The sequence below is a fragment of the Oxyura jamaicensis genome, chromosome 1, assembly GCF_011077185.1.
Source record: "Oxyura jamaicensis isolate SHBP4307 breed ruddy duck chromosome 1, BPBGC_Ojam_1.0, whole genome shotgun sequence".
Taxonomy (NCBI): domain Eukaryota; kingdom Metazoa; phylum Chordata; class Aves; order Anseriformes; family Anatidae; genus Oxyura; species Oxyura jamaicensis.
This window is the reverse complement of record NC_048893.1, coordinates 12,210,616-12,234,466: the sequence shown is the minus strand read 5'-3', so window position 1 is coordinate 12,234,466 and position 23,851 is coordinate 12,210,616. Positions and strand designations below refer to the sequence as shown.

General features: G+C 42.9%; 1 protein-coding gene across 1 annotated transcript in view; it reads left to right on the top strand.

Annotated features, from left to right (window-relative positions):
• Positions 1–9,640: 9,640 nt before the first annotated feature.
• PTPN12 (protein tyrosine phosphatase non-receptor type 12) overlaps positions 9,641–23,851 on the top strand; it is a 73,718-nt gene continuing 59,507 nt past the window's right edge. Inside the window, exon 1 of the mRNA XM_035336019.1 lies at positions 9,641–9,882. Coding sequence (XP_035191910.1) covers positions 9,784–9,882 — 99 coding nt within the window. The 5' untranslated portion in view covers positions 9,641–9,783. The remainder of the gene's footprint in view (positions 9,883–23,851) is intronic.

Genomic DNA, 23,851 nt, shown 5'->3' with positions numbered 1-23,851 from the left:
ATCAAGAAGGAGGAAAGACAGTCCTTGAGGGCATGAGGAATAGGAACAAGGTGGAAGTTCAGCTGAACTCCATTGTCACAGTCTTCACTTACATCTTGCAATCATCTTGCCATCATCTGAATGGTGTAAAAACCTTTCCCCTTCCAAGCCTGAACACAAATAAGCACATGCACCATGTCAATTAGACTATGATTTCTCTTTCTCATGACAGCTAAGCTATGCCCATGCCATTTAGGACACTGGTAGGGATTCCTGAGTAAGGCAGGCCCACAGCTGATTCCCTATGGCAACTTCAGGTCTGTGACTCCTGGCTCCATATTTTCGGCTCATGGCCAAGTCTGTCTTAGTGGTCCTCAGTCCACAGGCTCTGGCTTTCTAAGAAAGTTCTCCCACACTTGGAGGGGAGAAAATACAGAGCAACTTGTTTATATGTCCAGCAATCCCAGTGGGCCTGGGGTGCCAGGACTGAATCACACGGACCAGTTTCTGAAGAAAGAAATCAGTGTTCCTTGAGTGTTGGGTCAGTTGGCTTTCTTGGCTGGTAGGTCCTTTATCAGTGTCACAAAAACTGTGCAAAGCCACTGCCTTGATCAGCTGTTAATGGAAAGAGCCATTAATGAGTATGGTTAATTGATGCCTGCATCAATAGGTTCCACACTGGTCTCCTTTTCCTACTGCTAAGCAGACAGTCCCTAACCTTCCTCCTCCGTTTTCTTCTTTTCCCTCAGAATTGCACCTATTCATTGTGGCTTTTAACCTTCATCCCTGGCAAGCAGACCCACATGTCAGGGAAATTTTTCAATAAAATGTAATCTGGAACTTGGCACATATTTAATTATCCTTGTTCAAGAAAGATTGATTCAACTTAAAGAAGTACTTCAAGAAGGCCAAGAAGGCCTTTTAGAAGTGATTAGAGGTTTATGGCATATGAGGAGAGTACAAGTATAGCTTCCCCACATAACATGACAAAGATGATTGTGATGAAGAGACATTTGGCACAGGAAAAAGTGTGCTTGAAAGCTTGAGGTCAGAAGGAAGAAAATTCTGCTGACATTATGACAGAGAGGTTTTGGATTGGTCTTCCAGTGTGGCCAGCAGAGGCAACAATATGATTTATTTTGAGATGAAACTTGACAGTGTTATTAATCGGATTATGTCCAGGTTTATGTGGCAGCAGGAGTTTGGACTTGATGACTTTTGCTACTCATTTCCAGTTCATATCCTATGTCCATCTATTCCTAAATCTGAGGGATAGTTGTGCCTCAAAATTTAAACCCCACAGATTGTAGCTATTGAGGCTATTTTGCCTTTTTTGCTCTGTCATTATTAGCTTGCTGTGCTCCAAGCCTATACTATGGCATCTGGCATATCTGATGGAGAAAGGGAAGTAACAAAGGCTAAATGAATTGCCACATCTTCTCAGCGTTTTCATTAACAGCATTGTATGCATCAAACCAGAATATTTAGAACAGTACTCCAAATAGATTTCTGCAGAAGGGAAACTTCATTAATGGCTTGTGTTGTTCTCTTGTCACCTAAGCACATTCTGCAGAATTACTCCTTTCCTGGCTTTTCTTCTGAGATAGGCATGGTTAGAAATCAGAGAGTTTATAAAGAACTGGGGACTCTGGGGGATGCTCCAGCTGAACTCCACACAATGGTATTGAAGAAACAGCTCCTCCTTGCCACTCTGCAAAGGCTGCTTTCAAACTCCTCATCCCTCTTGGAATAAGAGCCTGATCATTTCTAGATTTCACCGTCAATGGATTTATTTATTCTTCTGATGATGTTGTCTTTCAGCTTAAGTAGAAATTCTTCCTCCTTTATTTATTTATTTTTGTAAAACTTGATATTTTTATAGAGTAGTCATGTTCCCTTTCCACCTTCTTCTCCAGGTCCTTTTTATTCCCTGGACAGAGAGACTTTCCACTCTCCTTTTCATGCTAGTAGCCCCTCTGGTTGTAACTGCAATCTCATTACAGAAATATTGATAACTCAACAATAAGAGATTTTAATTGTTTTTGTTTGTTTGTAATTTTCTACCAGGTCTTGAAAATTTTAAGATTGAAAATGAGTTTACAGAGCAAATTGGCTTCCCTACCTCTATTCAACCTGTTTATTTTTAGCCGACTATTACTGAATATGGAAGCAGTCCAGTTTACATCCTGGCCCTATTTCCTGTTTACATGAGCCAGCCTGGTGTCACCACCGTATTTCTGGACCACTCTGGAAGCCTGTGTGCAGCCTTCCTTCCATGTCTGAGCGGTGCTGCGTTACACAATAGAACTATTGTTGTGCTCTCAGATAAAGAAATATGAATATCATTCAACATGGTTTGTGTTGGGTTTGTCTCATTTTGGTTTAGAAAATATAACTATAAACCTCTCACTGAAATCTATGGGAAAACTCGCATTACAAAGACAGAATTGTACCCATATTTGTTTGAAGTTAGTGTAAAAATAGACCTCATCGCATGTAGGGTGGTGGCTCCCTGTAGCACATTTTTAATGGGGATGACAGAGGGAGGCGTCTTTTCTTTTCTTTTCTTTTCTTTTCTTTTCTTTTCTTTTCTTTTCTTTTCTTTTCTTTTCTTTTCTTTTCTTTTCTTTTCTTTTCTTTTCCTTTCCTTTCCTTTCCTTTCCTTTCCTTTCCTTTCCTTTCCTTTCCTTTCTTTTTCTTTTTCTTTTTCTTTTTCTTTTTCTTTTTCTTTTTCTTTTTCTTTTTCTTTTATTCTTCTCTTCTTTCTGTCTGGTTTGTTTCTCAAACTATAGCACTCACTATTTCCCTTAAGAGACTATTAAAAACAAATTTTTGAAAAATCTACAAAATAGTTGAGAATCTGAACTGGCCATCATGACTGCTAATGGTTATAACAAGAGGCAATTCACACAAGGAACTCTTAGGGAGCTTAAGTTCACCAGTATATCTAATGCATTAGTAGCAGCAGTCTCAGTCCTTGTTATTATTATTTTAATAGGATTTTCAGAATAGAATGTCATAGTATGTCTGTCCAGAGAATGTCAGTACTGGGTAAAAGAACAGTATTTACTCATTATGGCTCAGATCTTGTCCAATCATTTTTACTCTTATTTTTAGTAAAGTCAAGTTTTAAAGAAGTAGAAATCCTTTAACTTCTATAAATTAATACAGAAATAGAAACAAACATTACCCTGAGCTTCATTTAAGGCTAATAAAGATATTGCTACATCAATGGATACAAACCTTGAGTAGAACTGGTACTGAACAGATTAATTCTTTTGTTGCTGAGCCTGGTACACAAAAACTAAGCACAAAAAATGATGCAAAGCACATTCAGTTTTTATACGTCTTTCAGATTCATTGATGCAAGATTTTAGTACTAAGATTTTTGGGTTATTTTTAAAGAGGGACTTGAAAATTTTTGTTTAAGTAACTGTTTTCAAAACTAGTTTCTGAATAAGTGCCTCCCATTTGTACATCCAGATTCTTTCCTTGTGTCTTTTAAATACGCCGATTTTTTAATGCTTTTTTTTTTTTGCTGATACTTGTAGGCAAAGCTTTGAGAACACAAACACCTCACACGCCCTGTGCACAGGCTTACCTTCTGCTGCTGGTTATTTCCATTTCAGATTTGCTGCTGCTGTGCCTGGGGAATACCCTTTGTGAAAGCTTTGTCAAAAGCAGGCAAATGAGGTTCCCCCAGAGCAGCCCACAACAGAGCTACAGCTGGCTGCTGGAGCAGAACTGACCTGCGTCAAATGTACAGTGTCGTCAAGAGACAGCAATATTCCTCTTTCAGGAATGTTATGTCCAATCTGAATAAGGTCAAAAGATACAGATGGAAAATAGCTCCTTATTTTTCTTACGTTCAATCGTGAGAATCAGGTCTCCTCCTGAAATTAGTGTTCCTACATTAGAGTGAAACATATAAATAACTATCACACCTATCTGATATACAGTGAAACCATCAGGAAGCAGCTGTCAAAAGGGCACACAGCAATTTATCTGGGGCCCATACTCTATTTATTCTAATACAGTTAAAACCTTGCAGAAAATATTAATTTTATTATGAAGCAATATGAAACAAAATATTTCTTTCTTTATTTAAATCACAAGAATCAAACAAAATACCTCAGGCAACCAACTATATTTTTTAATTAAATGAGAAATTTTAAATGTTAAACAGAAAACATACTGTCTGGACAGTATCTCACAGCTGCTTTCTTTTTATAACGGGTCTTGCTAGAGGACTGGGCTGATGATCATAATGCACATGCTTATTTTAGTTTCAGTTGCCTGTTAAAAACCATTTTAGACCTTTGTTACAGTAAGTCCCATCACAAGAGCAAAGTTTCTTCTCTGTATGGAAAGTCCATGCATATGGGGGGAAGGGGTACATTACACTTAGAGGGGAATCCAAATTATGCAAACTGCATGCAAATGGGGGAAAGGGATATGTTACAGTGAGAGGGGAATCCAAATTATGCACTGATTATGAATGTCAGTAATTATGATCTAAAGTATTTCTCACCTATATAAGAAATGTCACATTTCAAGTGGTTTAGCAGCATTGTGCAAGGAATCCCAGAAGACCCAACGTAAAGATGGTAAGCAAAGAATTAAAAGCTGAGGAAGCCACATAACATTTCATTTTCTAGAAATATTTTCAGCGGTAATTGTAGAAGAGGAGTCTGTCATTGCCTAACTGAGAGTAATAGAGGCAAATGTCAAGAAATTCAAGGGTCACATGGCACTTAATTAGTATGAATGGAACATATTATAAAGACGCTGATCAGGTCTTTATGACTCATTTAAAATGAGATTAGTTTCGGCTTTAAATCTGAAATTCAATTTATTTGTTGTAGACAAAGGTTACAATGCATCTTCCTCAGATTTAATGTTCCTAATGTCCTTTGTGTTCAAAACGGGTGTTTTGAGAATCCATAGGGACTCCTATTTGTTAGTTTGTTATTTGTAATCTAAGTGGCCAAAATATAAATTGGGATCAAAAGGAAACCCGATAGGATTATTTTTAACCTCCTCAGACACATAAATGACTAAATACAAAAATGTTCTGAGGGTCAGTGTATACAAAAAGTACTTGATGCTGATATTCCTGAATGTTTCAGCTAAGTATTTTCAAGGAGCATGAAACATTTGGACATTTGTGGAGAGACACATTGCTTTTCAGTTTGTCAGATCAAAGACAAATGTTTCATTTGGACTTAGTTTAACATTTTATGTGTACCCTTGAGCTGTTGAACAGCTTCCTGGCATTTATATTCCATGTTCCAGTTCTTTCATGTCCTGGGTCCCTATCCCAAATTGTACTGTCTTCAATGGTAAAGACATTTCTGCATCAGTGGTAAAGACATTTCTGCATCAGTAAATGTAATAATGCCTTTTTTTTTTTTTTTTTTTTTTTTTGTCAGAAAGCAGAAAAACTTTGGCAAAATTGTTTCCTGTTGAACATTCAACTTTTACAGAAATGACATTTTTCCCTGAAAACGCCACTGTTTTAGAAAATATCCTACCAACTGTACTTATATTCCAGGAGTGTCTTTTTAACACTTATGACTGTTAGCCCCTATTTTTTATTCTAAATAATCTTGCTACAAAAATACTTCCATGTACAAGATATATTGACCAGAATTTAGATGCAAGTACATGCATCTAACAGCAATGCGTTAGTAATTACACACCAGTATTACTAATGTAACTCCAAGCTGGTAGCCAAAATCTGAGAGTGGTTACTGCAAGGGGGAGGAGAAAATGATGAAGTCAGCTGTGACTGTAATGCAGTCATGCCAATTTACAAGGAAAACACAAAGTCTTGTTTTGCTGTGCAGAGGAATGAAACCATAGGAGATGATGTTGCTTGGAGTTGTAGGGTTCTCTCAGTTCCCTCCCCAGCCGTTCTTTGATGTCCTTCTGGAGCTCAGTTTTAGGTAGAAATGTTTTTTGCACATGGCTCCAAGCTCATGCTTGAGGAAACAGCTTTGAGGAGAGCCTGTGGTCCATCACCGTCTTTGGGAAACCTCTGCATCTGGATGAGCTGGAAAGATTGCTGCTCACAGCCATTGCCTGGGCACAAGCACAGCCTGCCTGCCAGGAAATGCATTCTCCAGTCCACACATGCTTACCTTGTGGGAACCAGAGCTACCGTTGAACAGAAAAACTGGACCTCCTCCTTCCTTGTGGCAGCTGAAGTAGTGCATGACAAGGCAAAATGGGACTGATGGCAGACAAGCTGTAGGTGATCTACTTGACTTTCTCCAAGGACCGTACTCATGTAGATTGTTAAGATGACCACAGTTTACTTCTACAGATTTTGAATTCAGCTTCCTGTTCTAACTATAGTGTGAGTAATTTGGCCTGCATCACGCTCTTTTTCCGCCCCTCTCCTGCAGTTACACAAATACACACTCATGCACACATGCTGCATGGGTCAGATGTCTGGGTTTAACCCAGGCGGTAAGTTTCAGATCAGAAGTCTCTGTTAAAGCACTGCTTCTGCTGTTGAAAGTTCAGGTGTCTGTGTTCAGAGCAAAGAGATGAGACGGCCAAGTGCAACATTTGCAGGGCTGAGGGAGATAAAACTGGTGCTGTTGGGTTTGTGCTCGGGAATATCTGGCAACCCTAACAAGTACACATGCATATGCAAACAGTGCTAAGCAAAGGTCTCCACCCAGGTATTTCTAATTGCTTTGTTTTGTATATACCTCTGTTTTGGCTAGTAACACATGCCTGGGCTGGGGGGCTTTTATTTTCTTTTATTTTTTTCCCCTGAGACTGTATATACTCTTCTTATCAGTTAACCCAGAGGAAAGGTCACTGTTACACTTGCTAATGTAAAACAGTTTATTACGACGCGACGATCGATTATGAACCAGGCCTGCCAGATTGAAAACTTGGGTCCTTTAATGGAAGGCAATAATGATGTGAGATCCAAACGCAATAAATTGTGACCTTTCCTTCCCTCCTATCAAGTCCTCTGTAATTCTGTTGTGTGGATAAACGGGTAAAGAAGACCGTACCGCATTCAAGACTTTTCTTCAACTGGTCGCTTAGTCCCAGCTATCACTTTTCTAAAATTACATGCCATCTGGCACTGTGATCAGGTTTGCCAGGATGACTGCTGAGCAAATGAAGCAACCTTCCCTGAAGCAGAAGGAAATCAAGCAAGGTGTCACGAAAAGGTTATCTGATGATACCAGTCACAGCTATGCCCTTTTCTTTTCTTCTCTACGTGCCTTTAATGCTGCTCGTTGTTGGAGGAGAAGGAGGAGGCTTGGAGGAAAAGAAGAAAAAAGAGAGGGATTAAAGCAAGAAAATCAGGCATCTTTGTGGCTCTTTGGGGCTGATACTTATGGAGAGGCTGCAAAGGACATGAAGAGGAGCCTGGGTGCTGATAGATGATGTGCTTGTGTGGGATGCTCAGACCTCAACATCCACGTGCACTGGAAAGGAGGTTCCAGTGCAGCGGGGAGCTCTTCAAGGCTCACTGCCTCGGCACAGAACTGTCTCCCCTTCAGCAGTTCCTTGAAGTGTCCTAAAGTCTGCCACATGCTAGCCTCCATGAACATCAAGCGCTAAAAACCAACCCTTTTACAGGAGGCTGCAGTCTCTGGCAAACCATGCAAAAACGCTAACCCTCTGAATTTTCCAGCCTGCCCCTCTGCCAGAGATGACTGCTTCTGTAGCAGATGCAGCAGAAGGAAACGTGTCCATGCACCACCAGCTGCAGTTCAGAACCTGACATCTTACATAGCTCGAAACCTTCCTTCACTAGGAAGCTGATGTTAACAGGCACTGAACTGGGCTGAAGATGGTAACATGCCATTTAATCAATTCTGTTGTAAGGACAGTGATCTCTGGCAGTCGTTCTAAACCAGTGACACCTTCACCCACCACAGGAAGACCAAGCTAGTATGCAGGTTTGTTTCTGTAGCAAAGCCAGCTTAATTGAATTACCCAAGTAGAAAAAGTAGCTTTCCTATGGAATTGTATCGCAGCTCAGCTCCATGGCCTGGTTTACTGCCCAGTCCCACAGCGGCACGGCACTGCAGCGGGTAGGAACTTTGAAGGGGCAGAAAGGGGCGATGTGGCAGAGTGCTTGAAGTGGGTAATGCTTCTCAGCATGGAACTCCATGAGTCTGTTAAAAAGGTTTTATTGGACCAGCTACATCCATAAAGGCCACGCACCTCTTCAGTGGTAAGATTAGAGACTTCATTCGGTATATTTATTATGCTGTGAGGCTTTATACACATACCTCAAATTATTTTGCTTTGCTGAAGCAGAAGCTGTGATGAAGCAGAAGTTACACATGTAATCAAAGCACCAAACATGAAGACAATGCTTAATGATGCTAACTAATCTTTCCCTAAAAAGAATAGACACATATTTCTGTGTACAGAAGGTGTACTGAAGATATCGAGTGGCTTTTTTTTCTTTTTTTTTAAAAAAAAATAGACAATTTCAAAAGAATTAACTTTAAAATCTCTCTGTTGGAAGCACTTCTAAAAAAATAATAGACTTTGAAGTTTAATTTTTCCTTTTTGATTTTATTGAAACCCAGTACAAAGGCAGAACAAACATTTTAAATATAATTAATACTAATAACAGGTGACAATAAATTAACTTATTAATGTGGAGAAAAAAGCAGAAATAGCACCCTTTCATGTTGTTGGCTCTTAATCTTTCGACCCTGCCAAAACATCCGATAACGTGGAAGGAGGAAATTTAAGATACGTTCTGGTAAGGACTGACGACCCCGGGGGCACCCCCCACAAAGGGGGCACAGCCCGTGCCCCTCTGCCCCTCAGCTGCGTGCCCAGCTCTGCAGCGGAGCCCCGCGGTACGAGCTGCCGCTGACACACGACCCCACGTGCCCCCAGGAGGCGTTTCGTGAGGTGATTTTTTGTTAAAAACCATGCCGAAACGGTGGCCGGGAGCGCTCCCCTCAACCCCCGGCCGCCATCTTCCCGCCGCTCTCCACAGCTGCCCGCCGCCCTGCCCGGCCCCGCGGGGCGCCCTTCGCCCCGCCTCGGTCACTCTCCCCGGCTCCAGGCTTCCCACCCGGCACGGCCCTTCCCCGGCGGGCTGCTACGGGCCAGGGGGGCCGGCGGGCACCGCCTGGAGCCGTCCCTTCAGCGGGGGTAAGGCGCCGGCTGCGCCTACAGGCCCCGGCATGCCATCGCCTCCCGGCCCCGGGGCCGCCGGCACCCACCGCCGCCCCCATTGTGCTCCAGCCAGAGCGAAAGGCTCCGCGCCGCTTCCCCCCTCCCCCCGCCTTCCAAGTGGTCCCGTCCACAGCTCCGCTCAGCGCCCGGCGGAAGGTCCCATCCGTGGGAAACGGGAGGGGCCGGCGCGGCTGGGCGAGGCGAAGAGCGGAACGGGGTTCTCCCCCGAGGCCGGGCTAGGAGCTGATTAGCGTGACGGAGGACCAATAGGATGAGGGAATCGTGGGGGGAAAGCCAATGGGAGGGAAGCGGGGGCGGGCCTCTTCCCGAGGCCGGGGCGGCGGGTGCCGCGCCTGCGTAGGGAGGGCGGAGGGGGGGGGGGCAGGAGGAGGAGGAGGGGACTTCGTCGTGTCCCTGTGGCGGCGGCGCCCGGGGAGGGTCGGGCGGAGGGAGGGGAGATGGAGGGGGCGGCCGGGCGGCTCTGAGCGGGGTGGGGAGCCGGGAGCCGGGCCGGCAGGGCGAGGAGAGGCGAGGAGAGGCGAGGGAGGGCGGCGGAAGGGGGCTCGAGGCGGAGAACGAACGAACGGCCGGGGCTGGGGGGCTCCCGCCCGGTGGGGCAGGATGAGCCAGGAGGAGATCCTAAGGAGGTTCATCCGGCGGGTGCAGTCCATGAAGGACACGGACCACAATGGGGAGGACAACTTCGCCTCCGACTTCATGGTGAGGGGCGGACGAGGGGCGGTGGGGTGGGGATCCCCAGTAGCTTCGGCGACCGAGGGGGGTGAGCACCGCGAGATGCCGTCGTGTGGCCCCCGAGCTGGGCCGGGCCCACCCGTGGCCCCCCACACTCATAGAGGTTGGCTGGGGGTACCCCATAACCGGGGGGGGGGCACCCCTATAGCCGGGGGGCTGGCCCCATAACCGGGGGGGGTACCCCCATAGCAGGAGGCTGGGCCCATAATGGGGTTATCCATAGAACTAGGGCTGGCCCCATAACCGGGAGGTATTCCTATAACTGGGGGGTAACCCTATAACTGGGGTTGGCCCCATAAATGGGGTGTATCCCTATAATCCCCCCTCCGAGGGAGATGAGCCCCCACTCCCCCCCAGCCCCTCCCGAGGGGGTGGGTTGCTCACGGTGAGAGGCAGAATTAAACGGGAGCCCCCCTAGTTAAGCAGCCCCCCCCCCCAGCCCCGTCCTTCCCCCAGCAGATGAAGGGGGCAGAGGAGGCTGGGGAGGGGGTGAGGGGGAGCCCCTCTCCTTGCGGGGCTGTGTGGGGCCAGCCGGCCATTCCTGCCCCCCTTGTCTGCCCGTTTAACACCCCTGCTCCCTCTCAGGAGACGGGTTAAATGCCCTGAACGTCGCTGGGAGGAATATTCCCCTTCCCTTCCCACCGTCTCCCCTCGCTCCCCATCCCCCATGGCAGCCCTGGCTGCATCCCTCGGCCTTTCTTCCTCCCAGCCCAGCCCAGCTCCCCGCCAGCCCCTGCCCGGCGCGGCCGTGTGCTGGGGAAAGGGGGGCATTCATCGGCGGATTTCCCCTTTGCTGAGTCCGTTTCCCCCGTTTGATTGGGCTGTGAACCCTCTCAAGGTGATCTGCCTTTTGAATTGCACAATGATTGGATCGGGCAGCCCCTGCTAAGTCCCTAAACAGCACAGAAAGCACGGCTGGACCTGCAGGAGAGGGGAAGGCGAGCAGCGCGCATCCCCCCCACCCCCCTCCCGGGCTCGCCTTATTATTATCCTCTGGTGCTGTGTGGGATCAAACCCCTCTGCCAGCCTTTGGAGCTGTCAGCCTTCCCTAATGGTCCGGGAAGAACAAAAAAAAAAAAAAAAAAAAAACGGGATGGAAATGTCGCATCGGGGCTGCGGATGTTGCGCAAGGGCTGGGAGAGGGCTGCGGGAGGAAGCGGGGCCGGGGAAGGGCAGCCCCGGGCCACCGAGCCGGCAGGGGCTGGGGCAAGCCCGGGGCAAGCCCAGGGCAAGCTCAGGGCAGGCAGCCGGCCCAGCCTGGCCTGTGGGGAAGGTAGGGGGGACAGGAGAGCCGGGGGGCTGCGCCCAAGGTGGGGGCACAGCTCTAGGGCAGCAGCATCCTGGGGTAACGGGGAGGTTAAGGGATGGGGCGGAACCCTCATTAAGGGATGGGTTTAGTGATATAATTGCTATTAAATGCATGCCGACATCTAGCACTGGGGAGTCTGGTTCGTGTGAACTAGAAAGGGTGGCCTAGGAAATGCAGGGCTTCTAATATCTCTTGTGTTAAATGTTGTATGTATTAGATCCAGTAATCAGCTGCTACCATTTCGGGTCTAAGTAGCCTAACATATGCAGTTGGACTGTAACAAAGCTTAAACAATAGTTTTGTCATCCTTTCTCCTAAATAGTCCCCGCTCTGCATGGAAAAATAGGTTTGGTTTCTGTTCTATTCCTGACAGCGCATTGTTTGTGTAGCTTTCGGTTGTGTAGTTGTGAGCTTTCCCTTTGCCCTCACAGCAGTAAGGAAAGAATGCTGCTAAAAATGGGAAAATAGGGTCATAGAAACCAACTAGTGAGGCATTTCAGGAAAAAAAGTGTATTACCTGCAAAAGTGTTAAATGCTTTGGAAAGAACTGTGTTCAGAATTTCTTTTGTGCCCTTAACACTCTGTTTCCAACCTGCATGCTGCTTCTGCTTAGGAACTCAGGAAAATCAGGAAACCAGGATGCCGCTCTTTGACAGGAATGTTCCCATCAGTCTCAGTATTCACCTGCACGTACCAAAGCAGATACAGATTAGTGTAGCAATGAGAATTGTAATTACCAATTATTTTTCACTGAGGGTGTGTCATTTTTGCTGTTGTGTTGTTTTTTATTTTTTTACAGACTAATGCTTAGATACTCATTAAAATGATTGGAGAGAGGAGGAGAGATGAAGGGGGTAAAAAGCTTCTGTATTATCTCTTCTGTAGGTTCCAGTAGTGATTTTCTGGGGAGGAATTATGTTCTCATTTAAGTGCAGGATGTATTGTTGCTGCAACGCAATGGCAAGTGTGTAGAAAAGGAATTGCTGTTACTCATCGCTTCATTTCCAAGTCAAAATGGAATCTAAAAATAGGAGAGGAATACTGAGTGAATGCAACTGAAAACAGTTCTTTATTTTCATGTCTTTATCGCCTTTGAGTGCGTTGAGTAGCTGACTTACATAATTATATTTAGGACCGAGTGAATGAACTAAAGGTGCTTGACAGACAGGTGCCCCAGAGTTCTGGAAGAGGTGGTAAGAGAGCTACACCTGTGTGCAGGGAGGCTGTGGTTGACTGAAGGCTTCTGGTTAGCCTGGCTGAATATTATTGAAAGGCCATAGCATAGATAAATGTGACTGCTATTTAATAATGTCATTGACATCCCTGAAAACATGTTCCACTTGGAAGGTGGAGAGGTGACTTAATTATTTATTTTCCTGCTTGCAAGATAAATTATATAGCGTAGGCATCAATAACGAGTCTTCTACTGGCAGTCAAATGCATTTAATTTTAATTAGTTTGCACTGGAAAGTAAGCAGGACTTTATTAGTAGATCACTTGAGTATTATGGGTGTACACAATAAGGTGGAAATGAAGTGTGTCGTTTGGCAGCAATATATCGCTCAATTGCCAGTGGGTCTTGCCAGCGAGCACATGTCTGCGGCTCTAGGGGCAAGTGGGCATTTCCTAAAATAATGTAGGTTAGGTATGGCTAAAGTATGGTTAACGTGCATCCAAACTGACACCATTTAGGGCAAAATGGAGTACAAGTTGCTTCCTCGTGGTGTTTTGTGTTGTGTCGTGCATTGTATTGTTGTGTATTCACAAACAGCCTGGTCTAGATTCCGAGTTCCTGTAATGAACATGTCTCTTCTCAAACCAGGATTGCAATTCCAAGGTCCACGTGGAGCAAACAGTTCTAGCTTCCAGATTTTAGGCAGACTTCTATAAATACTGTTGCTGGTTTACACTTAATATGTTCACAGCCAACACATTTATGCAGTATTCCAGCAAAAGTGTTCTGCAGCTGTCATTGCTATCAGTTCTCGGATGTAGATTGACGTTGTTTTAGGACAACTGAAATATGAACAGTGAAAAGCATTTTGTTAAAAATATCATTTTTTTTTCAATTGTTTTGCAGAGTGTGACAATTTGACCTAATATTTTGAGTTATACCCCTGGAGAATCTGAATGGAGCACAGAGAATGGCTGAAGGTGTTTCTGGCTTCTGTTTTGGGTATTCAGTAGGAGGACCCCTGTCTGTCTTCTGTTTAATCCGTCTAAGCTGTAACTCGTAGGTTTTTGAGATATTGAAGAACTCGATGTGCTGTATTCTAAAGTATGAAAGGGATTTTGAATGGATCATTCATTTGAAACAGATAAAAGGTTGCCTTTATGATAGGTGTCACTCTTAATCTCTTGGTTGTTTTATTTATTTATTTTTTAATTTTTATTTCTAAATACTTCTGCCTCATTTTTTTTTGTGAAAAAAGGGGAGGTGGGATGTGCTTTACTTGTAAAGATCACATCTAAAATACTTGAGACTATTAAAAATGAAATAATATTCTAGGTTATTCTAAATTAGCAATCAAGATGACTGAGATATGCAGTAAAAGTCCATGTAATAATGATAAACACACCATGGATTTTGTTCTAATTCCTGTACGGTCTGATACAGCATTAAGGAGATCACAAATAATACATTCAATTGCAACCATAGCACTTATGAAGGACCCTTCTTAAAAGCTTGTCTGTATATTAATGTGCATTTGTGTGAACTTTCTCAATTCAAATACCACTAATGTACCTCTGGAGTATCTGCAAATCTATTTTTCAAATTTATAGAGCAAGTATACAATCAGGAAAATTAGTGGAAAAGGATAAGAGTGCTATGACTACAAAATTGCATTATCAATTACTTTTAAGTTCTCTTAAATAAAAAAATCAATGTCTGTACACTTATTTTTTATGCTGTTTTCCAGTATTTAATTACTGAATAAATCTCATGTTTGTATCATCTGAAACATGAACTCTCTGCTTGGGCTTCATCCTCTGCATTGTAAAGCACACGGTGCCTTTTGAAGAGAAATAATTTCTATATGCTAAGGCTAAAGTAGGAAAAACACTCGAGTAGAGTCAGACTTTCAAAAACAGTTTGAGATATATTTGACGTATATATATTTTAAGACTTAAAGGGCGATTAGTGTAAAAACAGGTTTTTGGGGAAATTCACGTAACCTGGGGGGATTTTGCACAACCATCACCAGTTCTGAGCACTTGTCTTCCTGTGAGCGTGCTCCCAGGGTTCACGGCCTTGGGGAGAAGGACTGTGAGCGTGCGGTGCAGCGGCACGTTGCGAGCAGCTCTGCTCTTAGAGCTGTGCAATGGGTCACAGGCAGCTGGGGCACTGCTTTGAAGGGCTTTCAGCCTTAAAATTTCAGAGTCGAAATTGTCTCTGGTCGTGTTCGTCTTCCATATTAGGCATTACTTTGAGTGTTAATGTGTTTTTGAAGTGTATTCCTGCTAGCTGCGTTTCATTGACTGCTGTTGGTTTGGTCGGGGGTGTGGGGGGAACAGATTACTTCATTGTGAGCAATGCTAAGTCATACGGGCCGGCCATAAAGCTCCATTTATGTAGGCTACTTCTGGCTGGAGCAATACGACTGAATAATATTTTCAGTAACCCTTAACTTCAGAAGCTTCTGGAATTTCGTGCAATGCTGTTCTTTAAGTGTTGCACAAAATGCAACTTTCTATGAACACCATTACATTTAAACTTTTGTTGTTGTTGTTGTCTCCTGAGGAAACGAGTGCTGCTGCTGCTGTTTCAAAGATGCCATGCTGAATTTTCCTAGGGGTGGCTGAATACAACCACAGAGCTCCTGTAGTCACCCTGGGGTATAAGAACTTGCAAACTCTGCCTAAAGTTGCTGTTGTTCTTCCAGGCAGATGAAACTAAAACAACGCAGTTGGGCAATGCTCTGGGTTTTGTCAAATAACTTGCGTGGTAGTAAGCTCTATTTGCTCAGTCTCTGAAGACAGCAGCATGCAAGTCTCCTGGTCTTATGTACTAAAGGTTTGTGTACTGATTTGGGGTTTTATTAAATTATTCAGGAGGAACAAGTGATCATCTTGACCTTGTACCTTGTGGCATACTGCACACATCCTAAATAATTTAAATGGTGTGTCAAATACTTAGCTTTTATTATGATCTCAGTCCTACAGTAACTTTGGTGTGTGTATATATACAGGTATATTCGTACACATGGCCGTATGTATATAGATGCAGGGAGAGGAGCCCATAGGTACGTGTCTCAGGTGACCATAGTTCATCTGCGCTAGGCTCTATAGGTCTGTAGCTCTACATATGTGCAGATACATGTGTATATAGATACATTATTGTATTGGTGGTTTTACTCTGCTAGGCAGCTGAACACCACAACTGCTCTCTCACTCCCCCTCCTCAGATGAGGAGGGGAAGAAGTAAAGGAAAGAACAACTCACGGGCTGAGATAAGGATAATTTAAAGAGAAAAAATTAAGGAAATATTATTATTTTAAACAATTCAACTAAAGGGAAAAAAGGGAAAGGGGAATAGGGAGGGGGAAAAGGAATAACAAAACAAACAAACAAAAAAACAAGTAAAGGCTATGTGGAAGTGCAGAGGAAAGAAATTACTCTCTGCTTCCCACAAATGAGCGGTGCTTGACCACGTCCTTGAAGCAGGGCCTCAACACACATAGCCGGTGTTTGGGAGGAGGACAGACATTTTTCACAACGAGAGCCCACCCCTCCCCTCTTCTTCCTTTTTCCCCCTTTTATTGCTGAGTGTGACATCATATGGTATGGAATATCCCTTTGGTTGGTTTAGGTCAGCTGCCCTGCTGATGTTTCTTTCTTACTTTTTTTGCCCACCCCCTAGGAGGGTCAGAGAGAGTCCTGATGCTGTGCCAGCACTGCTCAGCAGCAGACACAACTCTGGTGTGATACCACTGCTGTTCTAGCTACAAGTGCAGAGCGCAGAGCTCTGTGGGCTGCTGCAGGGAAAGTTAACATCCCAGCCAGACCCAGTACATGTACTTATATCTATATAACTTCTGCAGAAACATTTTATATTACACAGAAACAATTTCTTGTTTTGAGTTGTACATAACTAACATTAAAACTCTGATACATTCAGGGTGTTTTTCCTGTGTAGTGTTCCTGCTAAATGTAATTTACCAGCTCTGCAGCCCAGGAGAGGTTAATCTGAATATCTGTTTATCTAATGTGCATACATTTGCTAATAGGAAGTTTTTAATAGTTAGGCCAAAGCTTTTCAGATTGATCTTAAAGGCATTAATTTGTCATAAACAGAAAACAGTGTTTGATTTTCTTCACTGTCTGTATATAAGATTGATGGATTTTGTGCTGAAGGAACTTGCACTGCTCTAGTAGTGCTGTAATGTGTTCAGTATGTAGGGCACTTCAGCACAGGGAGCATAGTAATGCGTTTGTTAGTGCGGGGGGAAGACAAAACTGTAGTGGTGCCTTGAGTACACAGTCTTAGAACAGAAGTCAGAGCCTAGATGATGATTTTCTTAGTTTCATAAAAATCCTCTTTACTTAGGGAGAGGCATCAGCGTTAAAGGTCAGATGTGGAATTGAGTAGAGCATAAGTTAACGGGTAGAGCAGAAGCTCTTTGTGCTGCTTGGAAGTGCAGCATTTGTATCCTGGTGTTTTCCTTGGGCTGGTGTCACTCCACCATTGCTATGGTCATGTCTGTGCAGTTGTGGATAACTCAGCTGTGGCATATTTGCTGTAAGCAAAGCATGAATACGCATTTCCATTTCTTTTAACTAGCATGTGAAAGTTGGAAAATGACTGAGCTCCTTGTTTTTCTACTTCGTCTGACAAAAAAAGCTTAGCACTAGGAACTTAACTTCTGAATTTATTTCAGAGAGATTTGGTCAATGCATCCGTGGAAGGAGAGCACTCTAATCCCACTGCAGAGTTCTTGATCCAGAAGCAGGAGTCACGGGGAGCGGTTACATTGGTGGATCACTGTCTCAAATCCTTCTGCACCTCCCAGGAGTGATGCTGTGTTCTGACCCAGTGCCACCAGGACAGTACAAGAATTAAGCTAGAAGCCTGACTGGGGAAGCTGAGAGCACAACAGCAAGCTAAGCAAAAGATGAGGAGGAAAAGAGTGTGGTGAAGCCCACTGGAGATTAGGACCATCCTTCTGGGCTGGGAACCATTGTTTCATAGTATCTTTCAATAGCAATGTCAGGATGATTGAGCTGCTGTGAGATTTGCATTGGAAAGTTACAGCTTGTATCTCATAGGGCCTCTGCTAGCTACTCTTTTGCCATCAACTTTAGCTGTTTAAGAATTTTGTTCATTCTAAAAAGATAAGGTAGAACAAATTCCCCAAAGGTACTGGATAAATAGAGGTATAAGTGGATGACCTAGTTTGGTTGACCCAATTTTTCTTGCTATCTTGCTACAGACTGAAATTTTAATTCCTTTAAAAGGTAATTTTCTTGGTGGTAACCACTTTGTGGGAAGACTTACAGCCATCGTGGCTTTAATAGAAGTACCTTTTGAAAGAAAAGCTTAGAATTAGCAGCTGTAAAAAGTAGCAAGCTGATATAGCCAGTAACTTCAAGAAGGAAAAATAACTAGCTATTATAAGAGGACTGAAGCTATGAATGATCTTGTCTCATGAACTGAGAGGACCATGAGAACAAAGGAACAAAAGCAACTAAAGATAAGTTTCATTCATTCGGATTGCTAGAAGGAAGCATCAGCAGTTTTGAAGGAAGTTCTGCTGTGATACTTCTGACAGTTGTTTTATTTATTTTACTTCTGAGCTCCCTTAATATGGTAAAACGATTGAATTGGCCAACTTTATTAATGTGCCGTGGGCAACTAAATTAGGAGACTGAAATTAGTAAGTGCTGTATGAATTGGTTGTCATGTTCAGTTTTTAGTTCACTAGCAGAGACATCCAACACAGTTAAGTGGTCATAAGCTTATCCATGTAATTTGGGTTCCTTTCTCTTGGGAGGAGGAGTTATAGCCTTAGTTTTGCATACGTTGGAGAGCAATCCTTGATTCTTAAAACTAATATATCTCAGTAACATTTAAATGTGTAGTGCTACTAGTTTTGGTTTCTAAACTAATGGACTGGAAAGCGTCAGTCTCCCAAGGAGTAATTAACTTAGTTAAAGCCATATTGCTTTAAAGAACATATGCACGACTTTAATCTCTGACTTAGTTAAAATACTGAACTTGCAAATCTTAAACAAACTCATCTTACATTAACTTCCTTCTTAAGTAGTCTTTTAAGTTCTAGCTGGTGGTGTTTATTTTTCTAAGGTCTGTGTTTCAGTGGTGTCCTCTTTTGCATCTTGTTGCATTTGTCTAGTGGATCTGTCTTGTCTTGTCATTCTTATTGGCACATGTGGATGACATCTGCTTTTTGTTTTTATCTAAAAACACACAGATGTCTTGTACCCTTTGTGATCGCAGGAAACACAACTTCTGCATGGATCAGTGAGATTAAGAGCAGTTCTTATTTTGGTTCTGGAGAGGCAGATGACCATCTCTCAGCTGTGCAGCAGGGCTACAATGAAAACGAGGGGCCAAGACTTCTTATTCTAGACAAAGCTAACAAAGGAAAATCAATGGGAGGCTGAAAAGATTGTGGCACATGATTGACATGGTCTGGTCTTTATGCTTTTATTGAGGTTGGGCTGTTAGCAGTGGTAGCAGTGATGTACTGTATATATCTGCTGTCAGGTCAATACTGGGGATGAGAACTCCATTTCTTGTGCTGAGCTGGATGTCTGCAGCTGTATAGACAAGATTCTAGTCCATGAAGGTTTGGCTAGACTTCAGAGACCAGTAGGCGTGACTCCCAGCTACTCACCACCTTCAAGAGTTTCAGGGGGCGGTTGGTCCAGAATTTTTAACTTCTGTTCCACTGTTTGATTTCCTGGATAGATGTTGTCTTCCCCTGCTGTTAGTACAACATTATTCTTATCTGATACTTCCTCTGGTGGTACTTGGAGGACACAGCTGTCTGTGAATGACTGATTCCCAGTTCAGATGATGTTATGTGGGTGTCCTGTCCGTAAGTGTTCAAGGGACTTACCACGTACGTAATGCATCATGGTGAAATGCCTGACTGCTGTGGGAGCTGCACAGCTCTTGAAAATCACAAGTGGTGTTCCCCACTGCTTCTAAAAGCACTTTGTTCCAATCTGTTCCTAAGTGTTTCACTTCTTATTTGACTGTATTTGACTCTCTAATGCATAACCCTGTGGAGCAGTGCCTTTTTTCCCCAAGGCACTCGGTGTCCTGGTAACATGTATGGTGCCTGCGTATAGCTTGCTCCTCGCACGGATTTTATTAGGTTTGTTGCCCAGTATTTGTTCAGTCTTTGCACAGAACTGAATAATTGCCATAAAAAGCTCAACACACAGCACAAGTGATATGAACAGGGCACTGCACTTAGATCATGGCCACCTTGGATTCATAAGGTGGTGACTGGCTGCTTGGTGGTAAATGCATTAGGTTTTGTATTTTTGCAATGTATTGCTTCTTTTTTTTTACTGATTTACTACATGTGGAAAGGCAGTCTTAAATCTTTGTGTATTTTGTACTTCAATCTTTGCCCTCTTGTATAAAAAACAGGATTGCAAGTCAGAGCTCTGCTTTCATTATTAGTTACTGCCTCTTACATATTCTGATAGTTTTAGCAAATAAGTAATTGTTAATTGAAATGAATACAGTTGTCCTGTAGGAGCACTCAAGGGAATAATTTAGCTCAAAATAAAACTGGAAAATGAAGCCCTGTTCTAGAGGGAAGGGTATATGTAGGTTAGTTTAACTGCTTCAAGAACCTGGGAATTCCTGCAGAAATGAATTCATTCTAAATTGCCTCTTGGGCAGCAGCCCTATTGCACAAACTGTTAAAGGAAGGAAATAATCTCATAGATATTGCGAGTCTCCCCAGATCACTGTAAGTATCTTTTCTTTCACAGTTTTTTTTTTGAGACTACCATTTTTGGCAGCATAGGTGGCTACCCAGAGATGCGTTGATTTTTATTATGACCAAACAAAAATGTAAAACCACTTCTAACTTGTTTCCTGTGAGGTAGCATAAATACAGCTGTGTGCGAATGTGAATGGAGAAAAACGACAATGATTTTAGGTGGGTAAGGTACTTGAGCCTCTCACTGCAATTGATTTTTAGTGAAGAAATGCCTTATTTTTATAAAAGCTTTATTTTTCTCTTATTTCCACTCTAAGCAGAGTAGGCCCAGAAGGGGGACATGTGACGTGTTTTGCTTTCTTGAACAGCTTTTTGCTATAAAACCGCTACACCAAAGCTGTGGGCACAAGTCATTTTTTAAGCTGAATGTTCTGATGTAAGTTGTCATTCTGCTGGACATGACGTCTTACAGTCACAAAACAATAATCTCAACCTTTTTATATTTTCCTTGGTAAGTGGAAGAAGTTTTTCAAAGGCTATTCCAAAGAACTGCTATGGGAATTACCATGAAATTGTCGTAATATTCTGTAGAAACATTGCATCAGGTGCTCTTTAAACTGGTGCCAGATATTTTCTTAATATTTTTATTAAGATGATGAAATTTGACCTTTCAATTCTTTTTTAAATTATAGTGAAAATGCTGCCTGCAAGTTATTTAGGACTTCAACTTACTATTTCGGTTGGGTGGGGGGGGGGTGGGGGGGTGGGGAACAAAAACAACAAAAAAAAAAACAGGTAGAAACCTGAATACATGAAACTGTGGCAGAGGGAAGAAGCCTAGCTGTGTTTTTACAAATTCCATGAATCTGCAGCTTGTAAATAAATGATATAAACTGAGAGACCAGTAAAACTGCAAAAATGTGCGTATCGTAATGTCAGCAGGCTGTTGCCATAAATCCATTTACAAACTGCCATTTCCTAAGGGGAAATATTTACTGTTAAAATGCTGGCTAGTTCTGTGTCTAATTCTAATACAGAAGGTCCTCAACGAGAGCTCAGATTTGGCCATTTATCCATTATTACACATGACAGCATTTTTGGTGCAAAGCTATAGCAACACATCCTTCGAGCGTTTAAAAAAGCATCGCGCTGTTTAAGTTGGTGATTGTGTGAAAATGAAGGCAGCATCCTGTTTGTACAGCCGTATAGCATACATAATTGGCTTCCCTTCCTGTATTCTTAGAAAAAATGCTCCATGGCTGGTAAAGCAAGGCAGTATGATCATCCCGTGAAAAAACTGTGTGCGTGTCTAAAACCTCGGTGATTATTACATTGTTATACTGCTGGCTCTTACGGATGAAGATAACTTCCAAACATATTAAATGTGCATCAGGCCAGGATGCGTTTAGGTTGAGAAAAGAGTAACAAGGTAAAAAGATAATCCACTCAGGGATATAATTCAATAGTGAATTTACTTACTTAGAGACAGTACCTTTGAATTAAATGCAACCATGTTTTTGGTCAGGTGAAAGGGTCTTGTAGGGCTAGTCAGGGCGCCACTGGAATTAATTCCAGTAAATAAATGCAACAGTGATTTCCTTCTGTTCTTGCATTTCAGTGCCGTGTCCTTTAGGTATTACGGGGCTGTAGTGTAAAAAATAAATAAATAAAACCTGAAGTAATGAGTTCCTTGAATAGTACTCATGTAGATTTTCCAGCTGCTGTTCCTTACAAACTCTTCCAAGAGAAGTGAGAGTCACAGAATAGTCAATATTTACTTACAAGATTTGTATGATTATTTTTTCCTTTTTCTGTTAACATAACAGATTCCTGCTAGCGTGGTGGTGGAATTTATTGTTGACTGGCAACAACTGAAAACATGAAATGCTCTGTTGATAGGAATGTAGCTCACCAGTCTTACATGCTTGAAGTGAAGATTGGTTTGGATAGAGATCGCCATTTTCTGTACTTCCTGTGTTAGGTCAGCTTAGTGGGTATGTGAATGTCACATGGAGTGGAAAATATATAAAAATAATTTAACTTATAAACTGGGCTTGAGAATGCCTCCAGAAGAAACAGTTTGTTGGGGAACTTAGCTTATGCAAAGTGTGTATGTTAAAGGGCATCTCTTGCAAAAAAATTTCTTCCACAGCATGGTGGAAATGCTGGTGCCTGTGGGCTTCTTTTTGCCTTGATCTACTGCTGTCTCTTCATTTGTCGTGAGGTTGTTGGATCTAGCTTCTAACACTGTATAAACAAGATACCCTTTAGGAATTGTACATTTCTGTCAGCCAATAGTTGGATCACCCCTGCAAAGTGCGTAGTTTTCCACCGGGCTTAGTATGTATGTCAGATCTTATGCAAATTAAAACGTGTATTTGATTCAGCACATCTCAGCTTGGATCTGTCTTGGATATTTTGTTTTCGTTCTGCTTCTGAAGGCTTCTCTTTTCCTTTCCACTTTATTCCTGTTCTCCTTATCGCTGTAGTGTTGAGGTGGTTTCCTTATATTTAAGCCATCAGTTACTGTTTTGGGAATACTGATGCCATTTTAGGGTGAGTGGAAGAAGAGAGTGGAAAACCACATGAATGAGTTAAATGTCTTTGTCCATCCTCATCTTTACCTCCTTTAGACTGGAAATTCTTCAGAGCTTATACAGGTTGTGGATTTAATGAACTGAAGGCAAGTAATTGTAGCATAGTTTGGTACCCTTTTAGGCTGTGAAGCGTTAATTGCTTGATCAGTTGTTGGGTTATAACGAGGGAAGGTAATGAGTCTTTTTTTTTTTTGTTCTGTTTGTTTTACTTAACTAAATGGCCCATGCACAGCTGGCTGGTCTGTTTGAGTCTGGTTTTAAATTCAGTACAGAACAGCTTAGCCATGTGTTTTGTTTGCTTTATTATCCTCTTCAACAGAAAGGTAGTTTGCAAATGCTGTTACCTCAGATCAATGTGTTTAATAAGTAAAAATCTTAGTGTATGAGCTCTGGACAGTGAGGCAAGAAGCCTGGGAAGCAGGACAGTGAAGCTTAACCAGACCAGTTAAAAGCAGCTTCAGGGACTAAAATAGTTTCTCCAGAGTTACTGTGAATGTAAGTCTGTTTCTTCTGTCTCAAAGTTGGGCTTTCTTTATTTGCATTGGAAAGGGCCTTTGTAAGAACCATCACGCACACTGTTCCCTATCAGTTTCCATGTTAAGGCCTGTTCATTTCACCAGGATTAACCTTCCAGGGTTAGCCTTGGACCAGTTGCTTATGGATCTGTCTCCTCACAAAGAGGAGCTCTAATATTGAACCATATTATCTAAGCTGGTTTTTCACAAAAGCTCCTACAGACCCAAGAACTCAGTTGAGTATCTTGAAATAAATGTGAAGTCCTGGCAGCTACAAGGGTGCAGTCGACACTCAGAGAACAGCAGCGCAGTTTGCGCTGGGGTGGTGATGCAATCTTCTCGCAAGCAGCGTGTGCATCAGCGTTCAGGCACGAGGTGCTGCTCACCATAAGGCATTCTGTACGGAGCCCTTGCGTCCTGGCGAGACACTGACAATTCAGTGCTGCTGTGACTGGATTCATTTTGGCCACCCTGTATGTCTTCCTGTGTTCTGCATTTTAAAGCCGGGAGGTAGTAATGCTGCACGTCTCATCCTATTACTTGTCATGCATTTACTGTCTCTTAAGGACAAATGTGTATTCCTGTCTGGAC